This window comes from Cydia pomonella, chromosome 14, assembly GCF_033807575.1.
Source record: "Cydia pomonella isolate Wapato2018A chromosome 14, ilCydPomo1, whole genome shotgun sequence".
Lineage (NCBI taxonomy): Eukaryota > Metazoa > Arthropoda > Insecta > Lepidoptera > Tortricidae > Cydia > Cydia pomonella.
This window is the reverse complement of record NC_084716.1, coordinates 9,127,544-9,146,975: the sequence shown is the minus strand read 5'-3', so window position 1 is coordinate 9,146,975 and position 19,432 is coordinate 9,127,544. Positions and strand designations below refer to the sequence as shown.

Sequence of the window (19,432 nt, the reverse complement as noted above, 5' to 3'; positions counted from 1 at the left end):
TTTTATAAAAAGAGGTTATGTCGAACGTTAGTTAATGGCGGACGGCCAATTTGAATAAAAGTGTCTATTTCAGTGATTATGTAGCTTATTTCACCATAATAGTTCACATGCGACTACATATCCAGATATTATTTGGTTTAAAGTACAATAATTATACATTTCTCAGAGAAAGGTCTTAAATTACATAATTCAGTATACTCTTATTCAGCTTTTTAGGGTTCTTTTTTATAGAAAATAAATCTATGAATATTTGAGGTTGATGGGACCTATACTAATGTAGGTAGGACCCACTATTAGGTATTTAAAGTTATCTACATTACTACTATGACTATGAATGACGCATTGCGTAATATTTAGTTAGACAATTGTTTATATTACCAACTAAAATATACATATAAACACACAGCACATTGTAGTAGTCGCAACCAAAAGTATCGCACTTCCTTTCCCACCACAACGCTTCAAATGGGCGCTCGGCTAAACTCGGCTTACGATCGGTTTGCGCTCGGCCACGCTCGCTGCGCTGTTGCTTAGTACTATACTCATTCCAAATTGTAACTTTAAGTAGAGAGGTCCCCGTTATCGTAGCTTCCTTGTCGACACAGAGTACTTTTTATAAACCCGGACTTGTCGCGCTCGTGTAGTCAATAAGTAAGATACAAACGTAAACATCGAGATTTATTATATAATGTTAGTATTTATAATAGTGTTGTTGTTGTTTGTAATAGTGTTGTAGTATTTTTGAAGTGTTATAGAAAAATTATACATTTTTTTCAGAAACATGTTCAAAATCGTTTCGGTTCGTAAAAAAGGCCGGGTTGAATTATCAACAGTGCCCGCTTCTTGGGAGAACAAAGGAAAGTTATACTGGCCAAAAAAAAATGGCGAGCGACTTTGCAAGAATCCTGCAATCCTACCACAGCCGGACTGGAACACCTATAACTGTACATTAAAACGCAATAATTTCAAAACTTTTGAAGAAGCTGAGAAAGAATTATCTCAAATGTTGAATAAAACTGATACGGATGATACGGATTTCGAACAACAACAAGATCCACTCGTTAATACATCTTCTCGTATTTCACAAAATAAAGATTTTAATTCGATGGCAAAAAATTTGGTAAGTAGCATATATTTATTGAAAATGTATCTGTTTATATAGTACAATTATAGTAACGACTGCCCGCGGCTCCACTCCAGCCGCGTGGGCAGTTTCCGCTTTTCCCTTGGGATCAAGTTATTTCTCTAAAGCCTGTTTTTTTACGTTTTCGCAAAGAGTAACCAAAGATGGCGGCGATGACAGTAATAGTGCTGGGGTAATAATAAATTGATAAGTTCAAAGTTTAGCAACCAAGTGCACAATCATTACTGCAAATTCGTGACATGGCCGTTGCCAATGAAAATGTTAATTGTGACGTAAAATTACCTCGCATTATTTTTCCGACTTTTAGTGGCAAATATGAAGAATGGCAAACGTTTTATGATATGTTTTCCTCGTTAATCCACACAAACAAGAATATTACGGCGGTTCAAAAAATGCATTATTTGAAAAGCTATTTATCTGGAGAGGCGCTAAGTTTACTAAGTAAATTTTCGACTACCGATGCAAATTATGATGACGCTTGGAAACAATTAGTTCGACACTATGATAACAAGGGATATAACTGTAATGCTGTTATGAGAAGCTTATTTTCGACCAAGAAAATACACACGGAGTCTAACGCTGTGCGACATTTATTGGACGCCACGTCAACATGTTTGAAGTCGTTGCAGAATATGGGCATTAACACGAGTACTTGGGACGCAATTATCGTGTATTTGACGCTGAATCTATTAAGCAGCATTTGAATATGCTCGGCGATGACTTACCCACCTGGCAGCAATTGCGTGAGTTTTTAGAGTACAGATTCAGGTCATTAGAGATGATTGACACCAACACGTCCCGCCCTGCACAACCAGCTAAGCTCGCAGCTAAGGTTAAAACATTTCACACTGCTATCGAGAATAAAATCAAGACGAGTGACATCGAGTGTGCTACGACGACGAGTGCATCACGTTTATCACTGCAAGCAGTTTGGTTCCATGACGCCCAAAGAACGTCAAGATTTTGTGCAAAAAAATCACTTAAATGACTCTCCCAAAACTGCTGAGTCATTATATGACTCTCCCAAAACTGCTAGACAGGATGAGAGAGTAAACCATACATTACAACAAGAGCCGTTATGAAGTAACCTGGCCATGGATTGAATATCCACCTCAGTTTCCTGTCAATTTCGGCATGGCGTTAGGGAGACTGAAGAGCTTGGTCAATAGATTGGATTCGGCAACGCTACAAAAATATGATGATATTCTGAAGGAGCAACTAAACGGAAATGTCATTGAAATAGTTGAACCAGACAGGAATGACACCGAGCACCCTGTGCACTACCTTGCCCATCACATCGTAAAAAAATGAAGGAAAACGTGGAAGGATTGTTTACGATGCTTCAATGAGAAAATGGGCAAGAAAAGCCTATACAGTGGGCCCTATATGCTTGAGGATCTCTATGATTGAGGATATGGTCTCTTGGTATAAACCAATACACTCAAGAGACCATAGAAATTTTAAGTCAATATTTCTGAGGGGTAAGTCCGCTTCGATGAAATAAGGGCAGCTTGAATTGTGACAGTGGCAGTAAGTAGTCACAGTTAAAGTATTTTCTGGGATGATAGCACGGTTACAGTTTTCATCTCCAGAGTACAGCCAGCCAAAGTCCGTATCTATCAAATAGAAATTATAATCAAGTTGTATCTTCCCTTGACGTCTCAAGCCTTCATAATAATCGTTCCTTATATAAGAGGTCCACATTTTCCCCAATAGAATCGTCATCGGCTACTAGATCAACCATTGAGTGATCAAACTTTGCTACTGGTAATTCTCTTTAATATGTGGAACGATATTTACTCTTACTTGTTTCTGGGTGCCACGTTTGGTTTCTAACACAATGTCTACGGAAGGGCTTGGCATTTCCTTTGGAGTTGTTTCTTCAAACGTGAACACTAAGAGTCGGTCTTCAATATCTGGTAATAGCTGTAGTCTGAAAGCAGACCGTACGGTTATGTAACTTCTCTGTGAGCCACAGTCCAAAACAAGGCTGCACTTATGCTTGCTTATTTTGTTGTTGTTGGGGTTGATGATTTGTGACACTGCTGTCTGTTAAAAAAGTACTTATTTAGATTTGCCATATATCACTTTACCATTGAGTGCCTACTGTCAGGAGAATCTTCCTTACCCTTTGGCTTTGGACACAGTAGTTGGAGGTGTCATTTGCATTGAGGTAGCATTTTATCATCTTATGGCATTGGTTGGTATTATGGTTCCGTTTCAGACACTTGTGACCAGATAACTGTTTTTTCCTAGACTCGATGTCACTATACTTTCTGCAGTCCACACTGTTATGGTTTTGAAGTTTACAAAAGATGCGAGGTAACCGTGTCTTCTTCTGAGGTATGTTATTTTTAATGGGATTGTACGCCTTTATCTTTAAATTTCTCCTTTGTCTGTATTTGGAATCATTTCGTACTGGATATTTAGCCTTTGTTTGGAGGACTTCCGTTGTAATAACTTCAGGTTTCGTATCCAGTCCTTTTGGAATTGACTGAGTCTGGGCCTTCTCCATAGCCACCACAATATCCGTCTCACCGTTGATGTAGAAGTATCCTTCGACTGTTGGGGCATGAGGTGATACTGGTGTAGAACTTGTTCTGGAAATTTGGCAAGTATGTCAGCATGGAGGTGAGGTGGTTTCCCGCAGTGTCCTCACCTAACTTTTCAATACCGGCAGGTGCCGTTCGATCTCGTCTATGGTACGCCTACAACTGGATGCTGAATATTCCGCTCGTCCCATGTTGGTTAGCGCAATGTAGTGTTAATCTATCAGAGTATCGTTTGACCCAATGCCTCGATTTTAGCGCCTCCATGGCAATGGCATTATTGTGACTAGTTATACTAATGCCCGCTACAGCTTCCAATGCCTTACCCTCCAGATTACTTCACGAATAATTAAGTTTGTCAGCTTCTGCCATGGGCTGATTGTCAATATTCGACACAAACCGGTCCCAAAATTCTGCTGTAGCTGATCCCCATTGAACTTAGGTAATTGCAGTTTTGGGAGTTTGATACTCATTAGGCGTTCCGTTCTTGTATCATGAGGGTCAGATACAACCGTCGCGTCATGGACTCTATATTCTTGATTAAATCCTTGGCTTGTAGTTGCAGATCCATGGCATTTTTAACTATAGCTAGGTCAGGGTTCGACGAGGCAGTCGTGTAGTGGCGTATCTCCTTTTCTAGTTTATCACTGAGGTTATTCAAATGTCTTACTGTAGCAAATGCATTTTCAATTATGAGATTGCCAGCTTCGTTGGATTGAATGCCCTCAATATATACCTATGTTGAGTTTGTTCTTCCGCATTTGAAGAATGCTAGCCAGTATGTCCTCCATTGTGTTGTGCAATGTTTCACTATCTTCCCATACATATGCACGACACCGAACCTCCAAACTATCAAACCGGTGCTTTATCCTCCACAAACTGAAATTAACAAACAACAAGGAATTTTACTTCTCGGAACCACCGAAATATAGCAACGCGCCGGTACTATGCACGTGGATCGTGATGTATATTTACCTTGATCCGTGGTATATTTCCCGCAGTTCACTGTACTCCTTTAACTCTTTGACACTGTCACCTCGAAATGCACTTGTAAAAACACCAATCTAGAACCAATTAGGACGGATTTTCTGAGTTAAAACCCTTTTTGGAAACTGGACCGCCACTATGCAGCCGCATAAATTTCACGACAACGACCCGAAAGAGGCGGGAAATGGAAAAAGATTCCATAGAGTAGTGTTGTTGCACTTGTTGCGCCGATAATACATGACACCGATTTTGTTTATTCATTCAATTAGTAGAAAAAGAACCAACAAAGATTTTACAAAGGTAATATTTATCGTTTGATTAAGAACATAATATTTTTGCAAACTAAAAGATTATTAAATAAAATAAATAAAATAAGCCTTTATTGCTGTTCTACAGTGATAACAATATTAGGTTTTTCTTTTCCGACGACTGAGTTTTGTAACAACAGCTTGTCTTTCGACAAAGGCCTCCTCTAAAGAGTTCCATTTCTCCCTATCTCTTGCGAGTCTCGTCCATCCTGGGCCGGCCACTTTCCTGAGGTCATCTTCCCAGCGTTTCCATTGGCCACCCTGGTTCCTTTCACAACCTATTGGGCACCATTCTGTTATCTTCCTAGTCCATTTATCAGTTTTTTCTCTTATCATGTGTCCTGCCCACTTCCATTTTAGTGTTTTACATACTTTGTTCGCATCTTTGAATTTGGTGATACCTTTAATTTTGTTTAATTTTATTTTATCTATTCTTTTTACTCCAATTACACTTCTCTCTATTCCATTTTGGCATACTTTAATTTTGTTGGTTAATTTTTCAGTTAGTGACCATGTTTGGCAACCGTATGTTAAACACGGAAGGATGCATGTGTTAAAGACTTTCCTTTTTTCCTTTATTGGCATGTCTTGGTTTTTCATTACTTCACTAAGTGACCAAAATCTTTTCCAAGTGTTGGCAATTCTTCTATCAATTTCTTTAGCCATAGTATCACTGGTCGCTATTAGCTGACCCAAGTATACATACTCGTCAACATAGTCTATTTTTTCCTTATTTACCATGATGGTGTGACTATGTGAACCGTTAGTCATAATTTTGGTTTTGTTTGTGTTCATTGAAAGGCCAGCTACTATGCTTTGGTCTGATAGTTGTTGTAGCATTTGTTCTAGATTTTCTGGACATTCTGAGAATAGAATCAAATCGTCTGCAAAACGCAAATGATTCAGATTTTCGCCATTTATGTTGAGTCCATTATTATTCCATTCCAGATTTCTGAATATCATCTCTAAGGCCGCCGAGAACAACTTAGGAGAAATTGGATCACCTTGTCGGACTCCTCTTTCTATAGAGAACTCTTTTCCCGTTGCTTCTAGTCTGATTTGGGCAGTGCTTTTGGAGTATATGTTTTTAAATAAGCGTATGTATTTTTCTTGGATTCCTTGAGTACGCAATGCTTCCCAGATGTAATCATGTTCTAAAGAATCGAAGGCTTTGTTGTAATCGACAAATCCTAGATAGTAGGTTTTATTGTATTCCCTGTACTTTTGTAGAACTTGTTTTAAAACATGGATGTGGTCGACGGTTGAATATTTGCTACGGAACCCCGCTTGTTCTTTCGGTTGATTTTCGTCGAGTGTCGATGTGATTCTGGAAAGTATTACTTTTGAAAAGACCTTGTATATATTCGATAACAAACTGATCGGTCGATAGTTGCCAATTTCTCCTTTATCTCCTTTTTTGTGTAACAGAATTATAGTTGATTTGGTCCAATCTGTAGGAATATTTTCGGTTTCTACAATTTCGTTAAATATATCCGTCAGTGCAGGGGTAATAGCCGGTATAGTAGCTTTTAGTAGTTCATTTGTTATTTGGTCTGTTCCAGGGGTCTTGTCTCTTCTTTGTGTATTGATTGCTCTTATGATTTCCTCCTTCAATATTTTTGGTATGGGCTCGGGGTCTGTTATGTCACTTCCAATTGTCGTTATTTTTGAGTGGTTACTTTGGTATAGGTCTCTATAGTAATCAGTAGCTATTTTAAGCATTTCTTCTCTATTGCTTGTATAGGTTCCGTGATTTGTTTTTGCTTTTAGCATCCAATCCTTTTTACAGTTCAATTCTTTCATAGCCTTTTTTGTTCCCCCGGTTTTTTCAATATGTTTTTTTAATGTATCTTGTCTTTTTAGTTTTTTGTCTTTTCTTATGTGTTCATTAATTTTTTTGCTAATGTCTGCTATTTTGAGGCGGTCAGCTTTACTTTCCTTGCTTTGTAGTAGTTTTTTTCTCTCTTGTAGCAGCTGTTGTGTCTCCGTGGAAACTACGCTTTTACTTATTGAATTTACTTTTTTAGTTTCTGATTGTAAAATATTTATAAATTTGTCATATTTTGCCTGGGTTGCTATGTTGTCTTGCTTATCTTTTCCTATTGACTCTTGTAAATATCTTATGAGTTGGTCCTTATTGTGAGTGCAAGTAAGCGAAGAAGTATCCTTGTGCTTCATCCTGTTCCTCTTTATATTTATGCCGCTTAGTTTAGCGCGAACCATTTTGTGGTCCGAATTAAAGTTTAAATGGTGTATGATTGACACATCCTGGAACATTTTGGCGTTATTAGTCATGATGAAGTCTATTTCGTTCTTGTATAAGCTGTTTGGGGAAATCCATGACCACTGTTTTGTTTTCTTCTTTTTATAAAAAGTATTAAGGATTCTGAGTTTGTTTTGTAAAGCAAAGGTAACTAACCGATCCCCGTTTTTGCTTCTTTCGCCATGACCATATTTCCCCACTGTGAATTCTTCTCCACTGTTGCCGCACATTCCTACTTGTCCATTAAAATCCCCCATTACTATAATGTTTTTATGGGAACTTTGAATAGTTTTTTGTAAGTCTTCATAGAATTTTTCGATTTTTAGTTTACTACTTGTTTCGGTTGGAGAGTATGCTTGTATGATAGACCACTTTTCTTCTTTTTTAAAGGGTAATGTGATGTTCAACAATGTTATTCTTTCAGATATTCCTTTGATTTCTTCAATACTGTGTGTAAGGCTCTTCTTGATTAGGAATCCCACCCCGTACAGGCCGGGTGTCTCTCCTTTGTAGTGTAGGATGTACTCTTGATATTCTTCTATTCCTTCGCCATATCTCCTCATTTCACTAATTCCTATTATATCCCATTTAATATCCTTTATGGCTAATTCCAGCTCAATAAGCTTTTCAGTAGTTCGCAGTGATCTTGTATTAAAGGTTGCTATGTATATTTCAGTGTTACGTTTGTCTATCTTTAGAGGGTTTTGGTCTTTTCCCCCCACGAGGACCAGTCGGCTTGGGGGGTTTGTTTCTGTTGTATTCTTGTCTTGTTTTTTAGTTAGTTGTTGTTTCCAGTCGCCGGTGTCTAATTGCTATTGTTCGTTGGTAGCAGAGTTGCTGGAGAGAGATAGAGAACGGCCTCTCATTATATCAAACGCATTTATTCGATAATTATTAGATGCATTCATTAATGTTTGTTGTTTCCTTGGCTGAGAATCGTTTTGCGGGGAGGTAGATATTTCCCTTTTTCTTTTATCTTTAGTATTGATGGTATTCTTGATTATCAGTTGATCGTACTTTATAAAGGCAATATTTCCCTTTTCCCGTTCTTCTGTAAGCTTGGGTTGTAGGGCTTTCCTCTTTTCTAGAGTTTCCTTTGAGTAATCGTCCGTAACATATATCTCCTTGAGTTTCTTTTTATTTTTCATGATTTCACTCTTTTTCCATTTACTTACTAGTGATAGAAGCGTAGGCTTGGGTTTCCCAGTCTTATTATTATTCCCAATACGGTATATTTTATTAATATCCCAGTCCTCTATTTTTATATTTAAATCCTTTGAAAAGCATTCTTTCACTTGTTTAACTAGCTCCAGCGTGGATGTCTCCTCTTCCTTCAACCCATGAATGATTATGTTGTTGGCTTTTTTTTCTCTCTCCAAATACTCCACTTTTTTCTCCAGGTTTTCAACTTTCTTTTGCAAATTTTTGTTTTCTTCTAGAATAGGTTTTAGTTTTTCATCAATTTTTTCCGTAATTGTATTAGTTAGTTCTTCTGTTTGCTTCTGCATTTCAACTTTCATTTTATCGAACAGTAGTTGGAATTGGTCATCCATATTTTGCGTGTAACGAACCGTATATGTCAAGTGGTGAGTTTTACTTCTTCTCGCTGGCAACACTGGATGATACTGACAGTTGATTTTGATGTACGAGTTGGTGACAGTTTTTAATTAAGGTCTTTGTTTATGAACTTCACTTCTAACCTCAAAACGACCGTAGGTTGTTGTACTCCAATTGTTGTGTAATCCTTCTATTTTTTGCACTGTTTTTAATAAGTAACACTCAGTTGTCACTTTGTTTTCCATTCACCGTGATGTGTTTGTGAAACTGCTAGGTTTTCCTATTTATTTGTGATTAATTTCACGGATCGTCGGCACTGTGTTGTGTACAATATGACAACCGGAACCGGAAAAAAAAAACGGAACCACCGAAATATAGCAACGCGCCGGTACTATGCACGTGGATCGTGATGTATATTTACCTTGATCCGTGGTATATTTCCCGCAGTTCACTGTACTCCTTTAACTCTTTGACACTGTCACCTCGAAATGCACTTGTAAAAACACCAATCTAGAACCAATTAGGACGGATTTTCTGAGTTAAAACCCTTTTTGGAAACTGGACCGCCACTATGCAGCCGCATAAATTTCACGACAACGACCCGAAAGAGGCGGGAAATGGAAAAAGATTCCATAGAGTAGTGTTGTTGCACTTGTTGCGCCGATAATACATGACACCGATTTTGTTTATTCATTCAATTAGTAGAAAAAGAACCAACAAAGATTTTACAAAGGTAATATTTATCGTTTGATTAAGAACATAATATTTTTGCAAACTAAAAGATTATTACTAATCTTTGTATTAATGTCACCTAAAACATTATATTTGTTTCCAACATCTTTAATTGAATCGATTTAATTGAGCGAATGAATCAAGAAATGAACGACATGGAGTCAAACATAGTTTGGACTGTCTCATTCCAAACACAGACAGAGAGGCCCATACCGTCTCCGACCCACGCCACTACCAGAGCCTACAAAGAAAGGGACAAGCACAATCCTCCCGGCCCTCACCGACCCAAGTTGCGTTTGCCAGACCATAAAATAGTTAAATTATTTTTCCTTTAATACACGATATTAGTTATTCAATAAATGAGTCAAAATTATTTTCGTTCTTATTTCTGCTGACCACTCTGTCAAATAAATAAAAAAAAGGTTGAGTGCATGACTTTCTAGCTGTAGATTATAATTCTCTTGAGAAAATTTAAAAACATAATTTCACTCCATACAAAAAACTCCACTTGATAGAATTTTAGGGGACAAAAAACAAGGCAACGAAAATAATTTTAACCCTACGTAATATTTTGAGAGATACTCGTTTAGGTTATCTAGTCGCTTTTTTCTTGTTTATCATTTTTATCAACTTCTTTTTTCTTGATTGCTACTTCTATATAGGCTGGATTTCTGATGGGCATGTTCCGAGGGTGACGAGGATCAATCAGTTCTGGAAGTCTGCAGTCGATATAAAATTTTGTCAACTTCGGTTCCATCTTCTGCCAAAATTTATAGTCTTTGTTGATAATTTCTACCCTCAACGATTCATTTTCGCTGCCCAGCAAATATACATTTTGAGCGTTGTGTAACTTGCCTTGAACTTGGTAAAACCAACTTTGGGTTTCATAATGAGAGTCAGCTCCCAGTTTAAAAGTAGACTCATACCCAAAGTTTTGTACAATACTTACGTCCATAGCTTATTGGAATTTGGGTCCACGGTATGGGATCCAAATGAGAAAAAGTACACCTTGATGTTGGAGAAGATCCAAAGAACATTTGCGAGATTTCTCTACAAAAGACAATATGGGTACTATCCCTTTCTGTTTCCCTCTCTTTTCGTGACGAGGATGGTGGGCTTAGATACACTCGAGTTTCGGCGTAAACTGCTACTTGCGGTACACTACTACCAACTGCTCAATAATAAGGTAGACAATCCAACCGTTTTAGAGCGTAGAGCGTAAGTCAAAGATCATTTCATACTTATCTGAATCTGTATTCCGCAGTTGTGCTTTAGCTCTTGCCAGCTTTTCCTCTACGCGCAGTGTTTATTTTTGGGGCAACATCCGGCTGCAGATTCCCAGCGTCGTGTCGTGTGCACGTTTCCCATATTTATAGGGCTTGCCCGCCTTGTCATTTACTTCTGGGGGGGGGGGGGGGACCTATTCCTTCCCCTACCGGCTGTGCTCCCGGTCCCTCTCCGTGCTTGCTGGAAGGCTGCGTCCAGCCCTGTCGCGCACCGCTTTGGTCCTTGACCAGGTGAGTCGCGGTTTCTGGTCCGTTTTAGGATCTGGCTCAGAGACGTTCCGGGGCGTGTCCTGATTCGTCTCTGTATCCATCGGTGTCCGTTTTCCCTCGCCATAGTCGTTGGTCTCGGTGCGCACCGTCGGGTGCCCACCTCCGCCGCCAAGTCTACATTATCCTTTCCATGACCATTGTCTTTTGTGTTTCCGGCCTGTTTTTTATTAAAAGTGTTTTTGAATATTATCTGCCATATGATTCCCACGAGTATGGGACGAAGGGTTTGACGCACCGGGTAACGGGTAAAATGCGCCAGCTATGTACTATGCAGGTCGCCAGGTATGCACAGGTTTTTACGACTTCACTGTCGGGTTTTATAGAGTTGTCCTTCTCGCGGGCCGGCCAATTAAGGCAAGGCCTCCGATCCCAGTAACTCCCAACGTACCACCATCACGCCAAAGGATAGTGGTCTTTGAAGAAAGCACCAGGTTACGGGATTCTGGGAAAGCTGGCGAGTGCTCCCCTCGGAGTTCCTTTCGGAGCTCCCCTCTTCCTCAAAAAAAACGGCACTAGTTTATGGAACCCTCGGTGGGCAAGTCCAACTCGCACTTGTCCGGTTTTCATCATAATCCATATTAAATAATAAGGTAGGTAATAAATTGTGTACACAATAGGATATTATCTTATATCACACTTTTAAAACTATACATTTAAAATCGCCTATGCCCTCTGGCATTGTCTTCTATAGACTGTAGACGTTCCGCCATAGAGTCGACCATATTATTGCAGGTGTTTAGTCCTCGGAATGATTCCCATGTTTGAAAAACGTGGTTGCGACGCAGCGGCGTAGCGTATGTGTTTGCCGCCCGGGGCAGATCAGAAATTTGGCGCCCCAATTTATGACCAACATCACTTAGACAAGTCATAAGTTCAGTCACAAAGATTTATACTGATGAAAAAGTTATAGGTACAGTTTTGCATTATTCTATGTAATATTCGAAAGAAGTTATATTCTAAACAGATATCGTACAATATCATGAAAAACATACAATTACATATGATGGCTTAAAAACTAGCACGAGATCCAAAACAAGTGTACACAGCATCAAAGACATGGAGCTAAGGATGTATGGGTTAACAAAAAAAGAAATACTATACTTAGCATATCAATTAGCTATGAAGAATAATATTCCACACCCATTTAATGGAGAAAAGGCAGGCGATGACTGGTTACGAGGATTTAGGAAGAGGCATCCAGATATTACTCTTCGTTCTCCGGAATCGACTTCAACTGCTCGAGCACGTGCATTCAACAAACCTGTGGTGGGTAAATTTTATTCCACACTAAAAGACATCCAGAATGAGAAAAAATTTCCACCTCACCGAATCTATAACGTTGACTAGACAAGCATTTGTACGGTCCCAACTAAAAATACAAAGGTTTTTGCAGGAACTGGGCGGAAACAAGTAGCTCGAGTAACATCGGCTGAAAGGGGAGTGACTACAACAGCTGTTATTTGCATGTCAGCTTCTGGAATTTTCGTTCCACCGATGTTCATCTTTCGAAGGGTCCGTATGAAGATTGAACTTATGGATGGTGCACCTCCAGGATCTGTTTGGGCGTGTAATTCATCAGGATGGATGAAACTGGATGTTTTTTCACAGTTTGACCATCTTACACCACACAAAATCAACCGAAGAAGATCCTGTAATGCTGATTTTGGATGGTCACCTGTCTCATACCAAAAACTTACAAGTCAACCTAAAAGCTCGGGAAAATCATGTAACAATTGTTTGCTTGCCACCGCACTGCACCCACAAACTCCAACCATTAGATGTGAGTTTCATGTATCCCTTGAGTGTTTTTCACAACCAAGCACTGGAAAAATGGATGAATAACAACCCTGGTAGACCAGTGACTGTTTTTCAAATTGCAAAATTTTTCAGCGAGGCGTACTTAAAATCTGCAATTCCAACGAACGCCATCAATGGATTTGCGAAAACTGGAATATGTCCCCTAGATCCACATGTATTTACTGAAGCTGACTTTATTGCTGCAGCTACAACAGAAAATGAGATAGATGAAGAAGAGTTGCAGATCCCCGCCGAGACAGAAAGCCGGAATGATTTGGAAGAATGTCCTGGCCTATCGCAGTTGCAAAACCGGCGTATTAGCTTGGAGGTAGGGCAGCTGCACCGTCCTGATCTAGACAGTCCAGGTCCATTGTCTTTAGAAGACCCTCTTGTGAGTTTGGACACTATGCAACAATTCCCGGCTGATCTGGGACGTCCAGGTCCTTCACAATCCGAAAATCCTCGTGATATTTTAAGTACAGAGAATAAACGCCCAACTGATCTGGAAGATGAAGGCCTTTCACAGTTGGGAAGCCCTGATATTAGATTGGATACAGAGTTCACTATTAGGCATAAAACACCATCGCCTGTCATAAAACAGTTCCCAGTACGCAGTCCTCTGTCACCAATTCCGTCCTCGAGTCGCACCATTAACAGCCGTGAGTCAGCTCGCGATGATAATTACACTGGAGGTTTTGTCGTAACACCATCTCAGTTAAAACCACTGCCGCAAATAGTGGGCAAAAGGAGCAATCTAAAAAGAAAAAGCGTCGACTAGCACTCCATACAAAGACCACTTACAGGATGAATCTGCCAAAAACACCGAGAAAGAAAATAAAAAAAAGCAGAAAAAGCAAAACAACAAGAAAGCTGCACCTAAAAACAAAGAAAAAGGTAAAAGAAAAGGAGTGGGTAAAGAAAAGTCAAATAAAAGAAAGAAAACTACATATGCCGCGTCTGAGTCGTCTGAGGAAGATGATATTGAATGTTTGTACTGTACGGAAAAAAATTCCAGCGATAACAAGGGTGAAGGGTGGATTAAATGTTGTGCATGTGGAAAATGGGGTCATGAAGCTTGTGCTGGGATAGATAGCGACGGCCCTGATGAATTTACTTGTGAGATGTACAATACAGCACCGACCAAAAGGCGTTTAAACTTATAAGCTTACAAAAATGTTTAATTAATTCTATAAGAATTATGAATAAATAGTTTGTTCACGTAATGATTAAGAAAAAAGTACAATGTTATAATTGATCTCAGTTTATTATATATAAGTATTATTGTAAGTGGTACATTGAAACCACTACTTAGAAAACTGTTTTTAGGGTTCCGTAGCCAAATGGCAAAAAACGGAACCCTTATACATTCGTCATGTCCGTCTGTCTGTCCGATTATGTCACAGCCACTTTTTTCCGAAACTATAAGAGCTATACTGTTCAAACTTGGTAAGTAGATGTATTCTATGAAACGCATTAAGATGTTTACACAAAAATAGAAAAAAAAGCGGCCAAGTGCGAGTCGGACTCGCGCATGAAGGGTTCCGTGCCATTTATGACATATTAAAAAAAATCTACTTACTAGATCTTGTTCAACATTTTACCACTTTGGACACACATTTTACCACTTTGGAAGTGTCTTTCGCGCAAACTATTCAGTTTAGAAAAAAATGATATTAGAAACCTCAATATCATTTTTGAAGACCTATCCGTAGATACCCCACACGTATGGGTTTGATGAAAAAAAAAATTATTTTTATTTTATGACTTATTAAAAAAACTACTTACTAGATCTCGTTCAAACCAATTTTCGGTGGAAGTTTGCATGGTAATGTATATCATATATTTTTTTAGATTTTTCATTCTGTTATTTTAGAAGTTACAGGGACACCAATTTTTTCACTTTGGAAGTGTCTCTCGCGCAAACTATTTAGTTTAGAAAAAAATTATATTAGAAACCTAAATATCATTTTTGAAGACCTATCCATAGATACCCCACACGTATGGGTTTGATGATTTTTTTTTTTAATTTTATGACGCATTAAAAAAACTACAGTAGAATTCATTTCTAACGACGTCGCTTATAACGACTAACCGTTTTTAGCGTCGATATTATTTACTCAAGTTCGGTTTAATAGTTAGATACTGAAAAAATGTAACCGTTTAGTGCGACTCCGGTTTGAGCGACAAACCGTTTATAGCGACCATTTTTTACGATAATTCGTCCGTTTAAAACGACGCGCCGTGATTTGTTTCAATTTAGGTAACGAATGACCAATACCTCGGCCCCCCTCACATTCCCCGCGCGCTTCACCGTTCAATTCTCCTTATTGGCGCGCGTAAATCACAGTTAGTGTTTGTCACCTGTTATGACAAGTTCATAAAGCGCTATAAAATGAGTTCTGTGAAGAGAAAGTGTTTTACAATTGAAGAAAAGAGTGCAATATTACACAGATTAGAAGCTGGTGAATCAAACGCGACCCTCGCAAAGGAATTTGGCGTATCTCATTCTACAATATCAACAATAAAGAAGAATAAATACAAGATCGAGCCGCTATTTAATGCCAATGTTTTGAAATGCAAACGTGTAAGAACTTCTACTCATGAGCACTTGGATAAGGCATTGTTACAGTGGTTTAAGCTTCAGCGCGACCGGGGAATACCTCTTAATGGACCTCTGCTACAAGAGAAAGCAAATTTTTTTGCTAGACAGACATGCAAAATTTCATATGTTCCATGAGTTGGATAAACCGTTTTAAAGTAAGACACAACATCGTCAGTGGAAAGATTGTTGGCGAGTCTTTGTCAGTACAACAGAGTGATGTACACAATATGTAATTAAAAGTTTGGCCTACTCTACGTGCTCAATTTAGTGATGATGAAATTTTTAATGCAGATGAGACCGGGTTGTTTTATAAATTAACCCCAGACAAGACGTTGAAATTTAAAGGAGGAAAATTATCAAAGGAGCGAATAACAGTGATGGTGGCAGCCAACATGAGTGGCACAGCTAAAAAAATACTTCTCGTAATCGGGAAATCTCAACGTCCCAGATGTTTTAAAAATGTACAGCATTTGCCAGTGGATTATGAGAGCAATCGAAAAGCCTGGATGACTGGTGACATTTTTACCAAATGGGCACGCGCATGGGATCGTGAACTTACGAAAAAGAATAAGAAAATCCTGCTGTTAGTTGACAACTGTCCTGCACATCCCCATATTGAAAAATGAAAAAATGAAAATGAAAAATATTTATTTCGTAACTTATAAGTAGCTTTTTACATCCGTGCCGATGCCTCTTTTTAAGTAATGAATATACTTGTATTAAGAAGCACCGCTCTTCCGTAGTGGTAGCTTACAATTTTGGTGTGTACATTACATATACAGGCCATAAAAATAATATTCTATTAAGTTATATAAAATTTAAATTTTAAATTAAAATTAAATTAGTTGCAGACTTGAAAAGCATAACCCTAGTATTTCTGCCTCCAAACACGACATCAGTGTTGCAACCCATGGATCAAGGGATCATTCGAGCTTTGAAAGCACATTTCCGTAAAAACCTTGTTTTAAAAATGATCCAGTTTCTAGATGGCGGATGCAGTAGTGTTGGGTGCCCGAAGATCCCTGTTCTTGACGCTATTCTAATGATTCAAGATGCCTGGACTCAACTCAAGCAAGGAACAATTTTTAACTGTTACAAACATGCTGGTTTTGTCCGAAGCAATGTAGAATGTACCATAACTTCAGATGATTTTAACGAAGAAGACGACGTACCGCTGAGCATTTGGGCGAAGGCTATTGATAAGCATCAGTTACCCATAACAAACGAGGACTTTGAACAATATGCGCGTGTCGATGATGCTGTCGCCACTTGTGAAGAGCCGTCTGATGAAAACATTGTGGATAATATCATCGCCGACGACGCGAATAGCAAAGATAGCGACGGTGATGATGACGAACCAGAGTTTTATCCAACCTTAAGTGTATCTGAAGCTCTGAAGGCTGCGGAAACGCTTAATGTATTTGTTCAGACTAACTTTGATGATGACCATATGAAAACAATGATGTCACGAATTCACAATGCTGTCCGAAGTAGTGTTGAGTTGCTCACTCGTGAGGCACCTCATTTGTACCACTCATTTAGTTAAATTGTCGCAGAACTTCACACCGCATAAATGTCATACATCACTCCTCAATTAATTTTACTCATTTACTCGCGCGCATCACACACAGCTCTTACCACTCAAACCATTCAAACACTTCAAATTTGAAAAAAAACTCTCAGCCTTTCAAACTCACTCGCGTTCCTCACAACTCGCAAGAGAGTCGCGAGGCGCTCGGTGCTCGCCGACATTCAAATGAAGAAATGAGTCATTGACGTCATCGCATTCATCGCTCACACTATCAACTGCCCAACTACAAACCTTATTGCAAGGACAAAAGGTCCACCGAGAAATGCGTTGTGTTTGTACCATTCACTCGCCTCACTGTGACATCCCCTCAAAAATCCTTTCAAAATGAAACAATGAATTAGATTTACCGAAAGAGGGAGTGAGACAGACACGAGCCGTGCTTCAATAACACCTCATCGAAAATACGTTAAAAATGAAACACGAAAGAAAACAAGCGTAAGCGTCCGCAAGCTTACATACATATTACGCCATTTTGATCCTAGCATTGCTAAGTTACTTGTCAAAAGCGAAAAATCTAAGTCATCAAAGAACCTACCGAAGAAAGTGTTTTCTCTCTGTCGCACTTGTAATTTCATACGTAAGTGCGACAGCAAAGCAAAACTTCGTGGTTCGCGGTAGGCCTCCATATTTGTTAGCTATTATTGTACTAACGCGCATACCAGTATAACCTGACCTCAAGACTCATATTGCTGGTGTCATGTATAATCTGAATCAATTAGACTGGACAGTGAAATGGTTACTTGATAAGCGATTGAAATGCCAACCAAGTCTCACTGGGCATTTACGAAGCTAGCTTAGAAACAGTTATCGTTTAAGAGACCAAAATATTATTTAAATTATTGAAATATAATATAGTGGCGTACACAAAATATGATATTTTACATTAGTTTATTAATAAAAAAGTAAATATAATTTGTATAGGTGAAATAAACATGTACATTTTAACGATTTGAATTTGTAATACTTTTTGTTAACGTGCTTCGTATAGTATTTCGATCATTTATGATTTTGACATATTTATAGTACGAGAAACTCGAAAAAGTTGTTCGTAATCTTTAGTTGTGTTTTATAAATAGTGATCAGTGACCATTCTTATAATTATACCAAAATAACAATATATTAACATTGTTTTCGCGATAAAATATACCTGTGGGTCTTTCTTTGTGTCTTTTGCATACAAAAATCAAGTGTATATTACACGCCGGTGGCATTACCGCGCGAACGTTATTGAGGCTTTCGTTTGTTATCATATTACAATGCTATTATTACTGATAAATTATGAGGTGGTAAGTTAGTAATTTCTATATAATAATGGTACAAAAAATATTGGATTTTTTCTCCTTAGTTTGTTAATTGTTTGTTTGGTAGTTTATGGTTAGTATTTATTTCAATATATGAATGTTAAATTTAAAATGATATCAAGTAGCAAGGATTGATACTGAACAATCTAAGAATAAAAATAATAAACTGCTAAATTAGAACAAGTTTCATAAAAGCATCAAATTAAGTTGCAATAGGATGTATGTACTTTAACTCCTTAGTTTGATTCTTAAATGTATGTCTTCTGTTGTTAAAGTTCTGTTTTAAACCTCCAGAATTGCACTCCAAGTAAATATTTAAAAGGAAGTTTAGCAATGCCTAAATATGTATTTACATTAAATATGGTTTGCTGCCGTTGGAGTTCATGGAATAGTCGATGCTGCAAAAGTGCTAGTACCTCTCCTCATTTGAAGTAAGACATTGTAACACCTCATTTTAGAGAATGAGGTACTCATACAAACTCATTTTAAATTGATGTCCTACCCATCACTAGTCCGAAGTTCTTACTACCGAACAAAAGTCTGTCAAAAACAAACCCAAATAACAGATTTCCTACGTTAGTGACAGTATTACAGTACATTACGTACCTATGTTTGTAATTTGGTATGTACTACTTATGTGTGTACATATAAGAATATGTAATTAAAATAAACATATGTAACTGATTCCTACAACATGTTTTATTTACCTAAATAGGAAAATCAAACTTTCGCACTTATAATACATAATTACATACATATGTAAATATCCGTTTTATACGTCATCCGGTTAGTACGACATAATATCGCCGGTCTCTTGAAGGTCGTTATATCCGGATTCTACCTTACTAGATCTCGTTCAAACCAATTTTCGGTGAAAGTTTGCATGACAATGTATATCATATATTTTTTTTACATTTTTCATTCTGTTATTTTAGAAGTTAGGGATAGGTCTTCAAAAATGATATTTAGGTTTCTAATATATTTTTTTTCTAAACTGAATAGTTTGCGTGAGAGACACTTCCAAAGTGAAAAAAGTGTCCCCCCC

At 38.1% G+C, this 19,432-nt stretch overlaps 2 protein-coding genes across 2 annotated transcripts; one reads left to right on the top strand and one right to left on the bottom strand.

Annotated features, from left to right (window-relative positions):
- Positions 1–7,751: 7,751 nt before the first annotated feature.
- LOC133524898 (uncharacterized) lies at positions 7,752–9,153 on the bottom strand. Its single transcript, XM_061861058.1, has one exon. The coding sequence runs from the start codon at positions 8,802–8,804 to the stop codon at positions 8,064–8,066; it is 741 nt and encodes a 246-aa protein (XP_061717042.1). The 5' UTR covers positions 8,805–9,153; the 3' UTR covers positions 7,752–8,063.
- Positions 9,154–16,346: 7,193 nt separating this feature from the next.
- On the top strand, positions 16,347–18,004 carry LOC133524902 (uncharacterized). Its single transcript, XM_061861064.1, has one exon. It carries the CDS (start codon positions 16,406–16,408, stop codon positions 17,039–17,041), a length of 636 nt encoding a protein of 211 aa, XP_061717048.1. The 5' UTR covers positions 16,347–16,405; the 3' UTR covers positions 17,042–18,004.
- Positions 18,005–19,432: the final 1,428 nt, after the last annotated feature.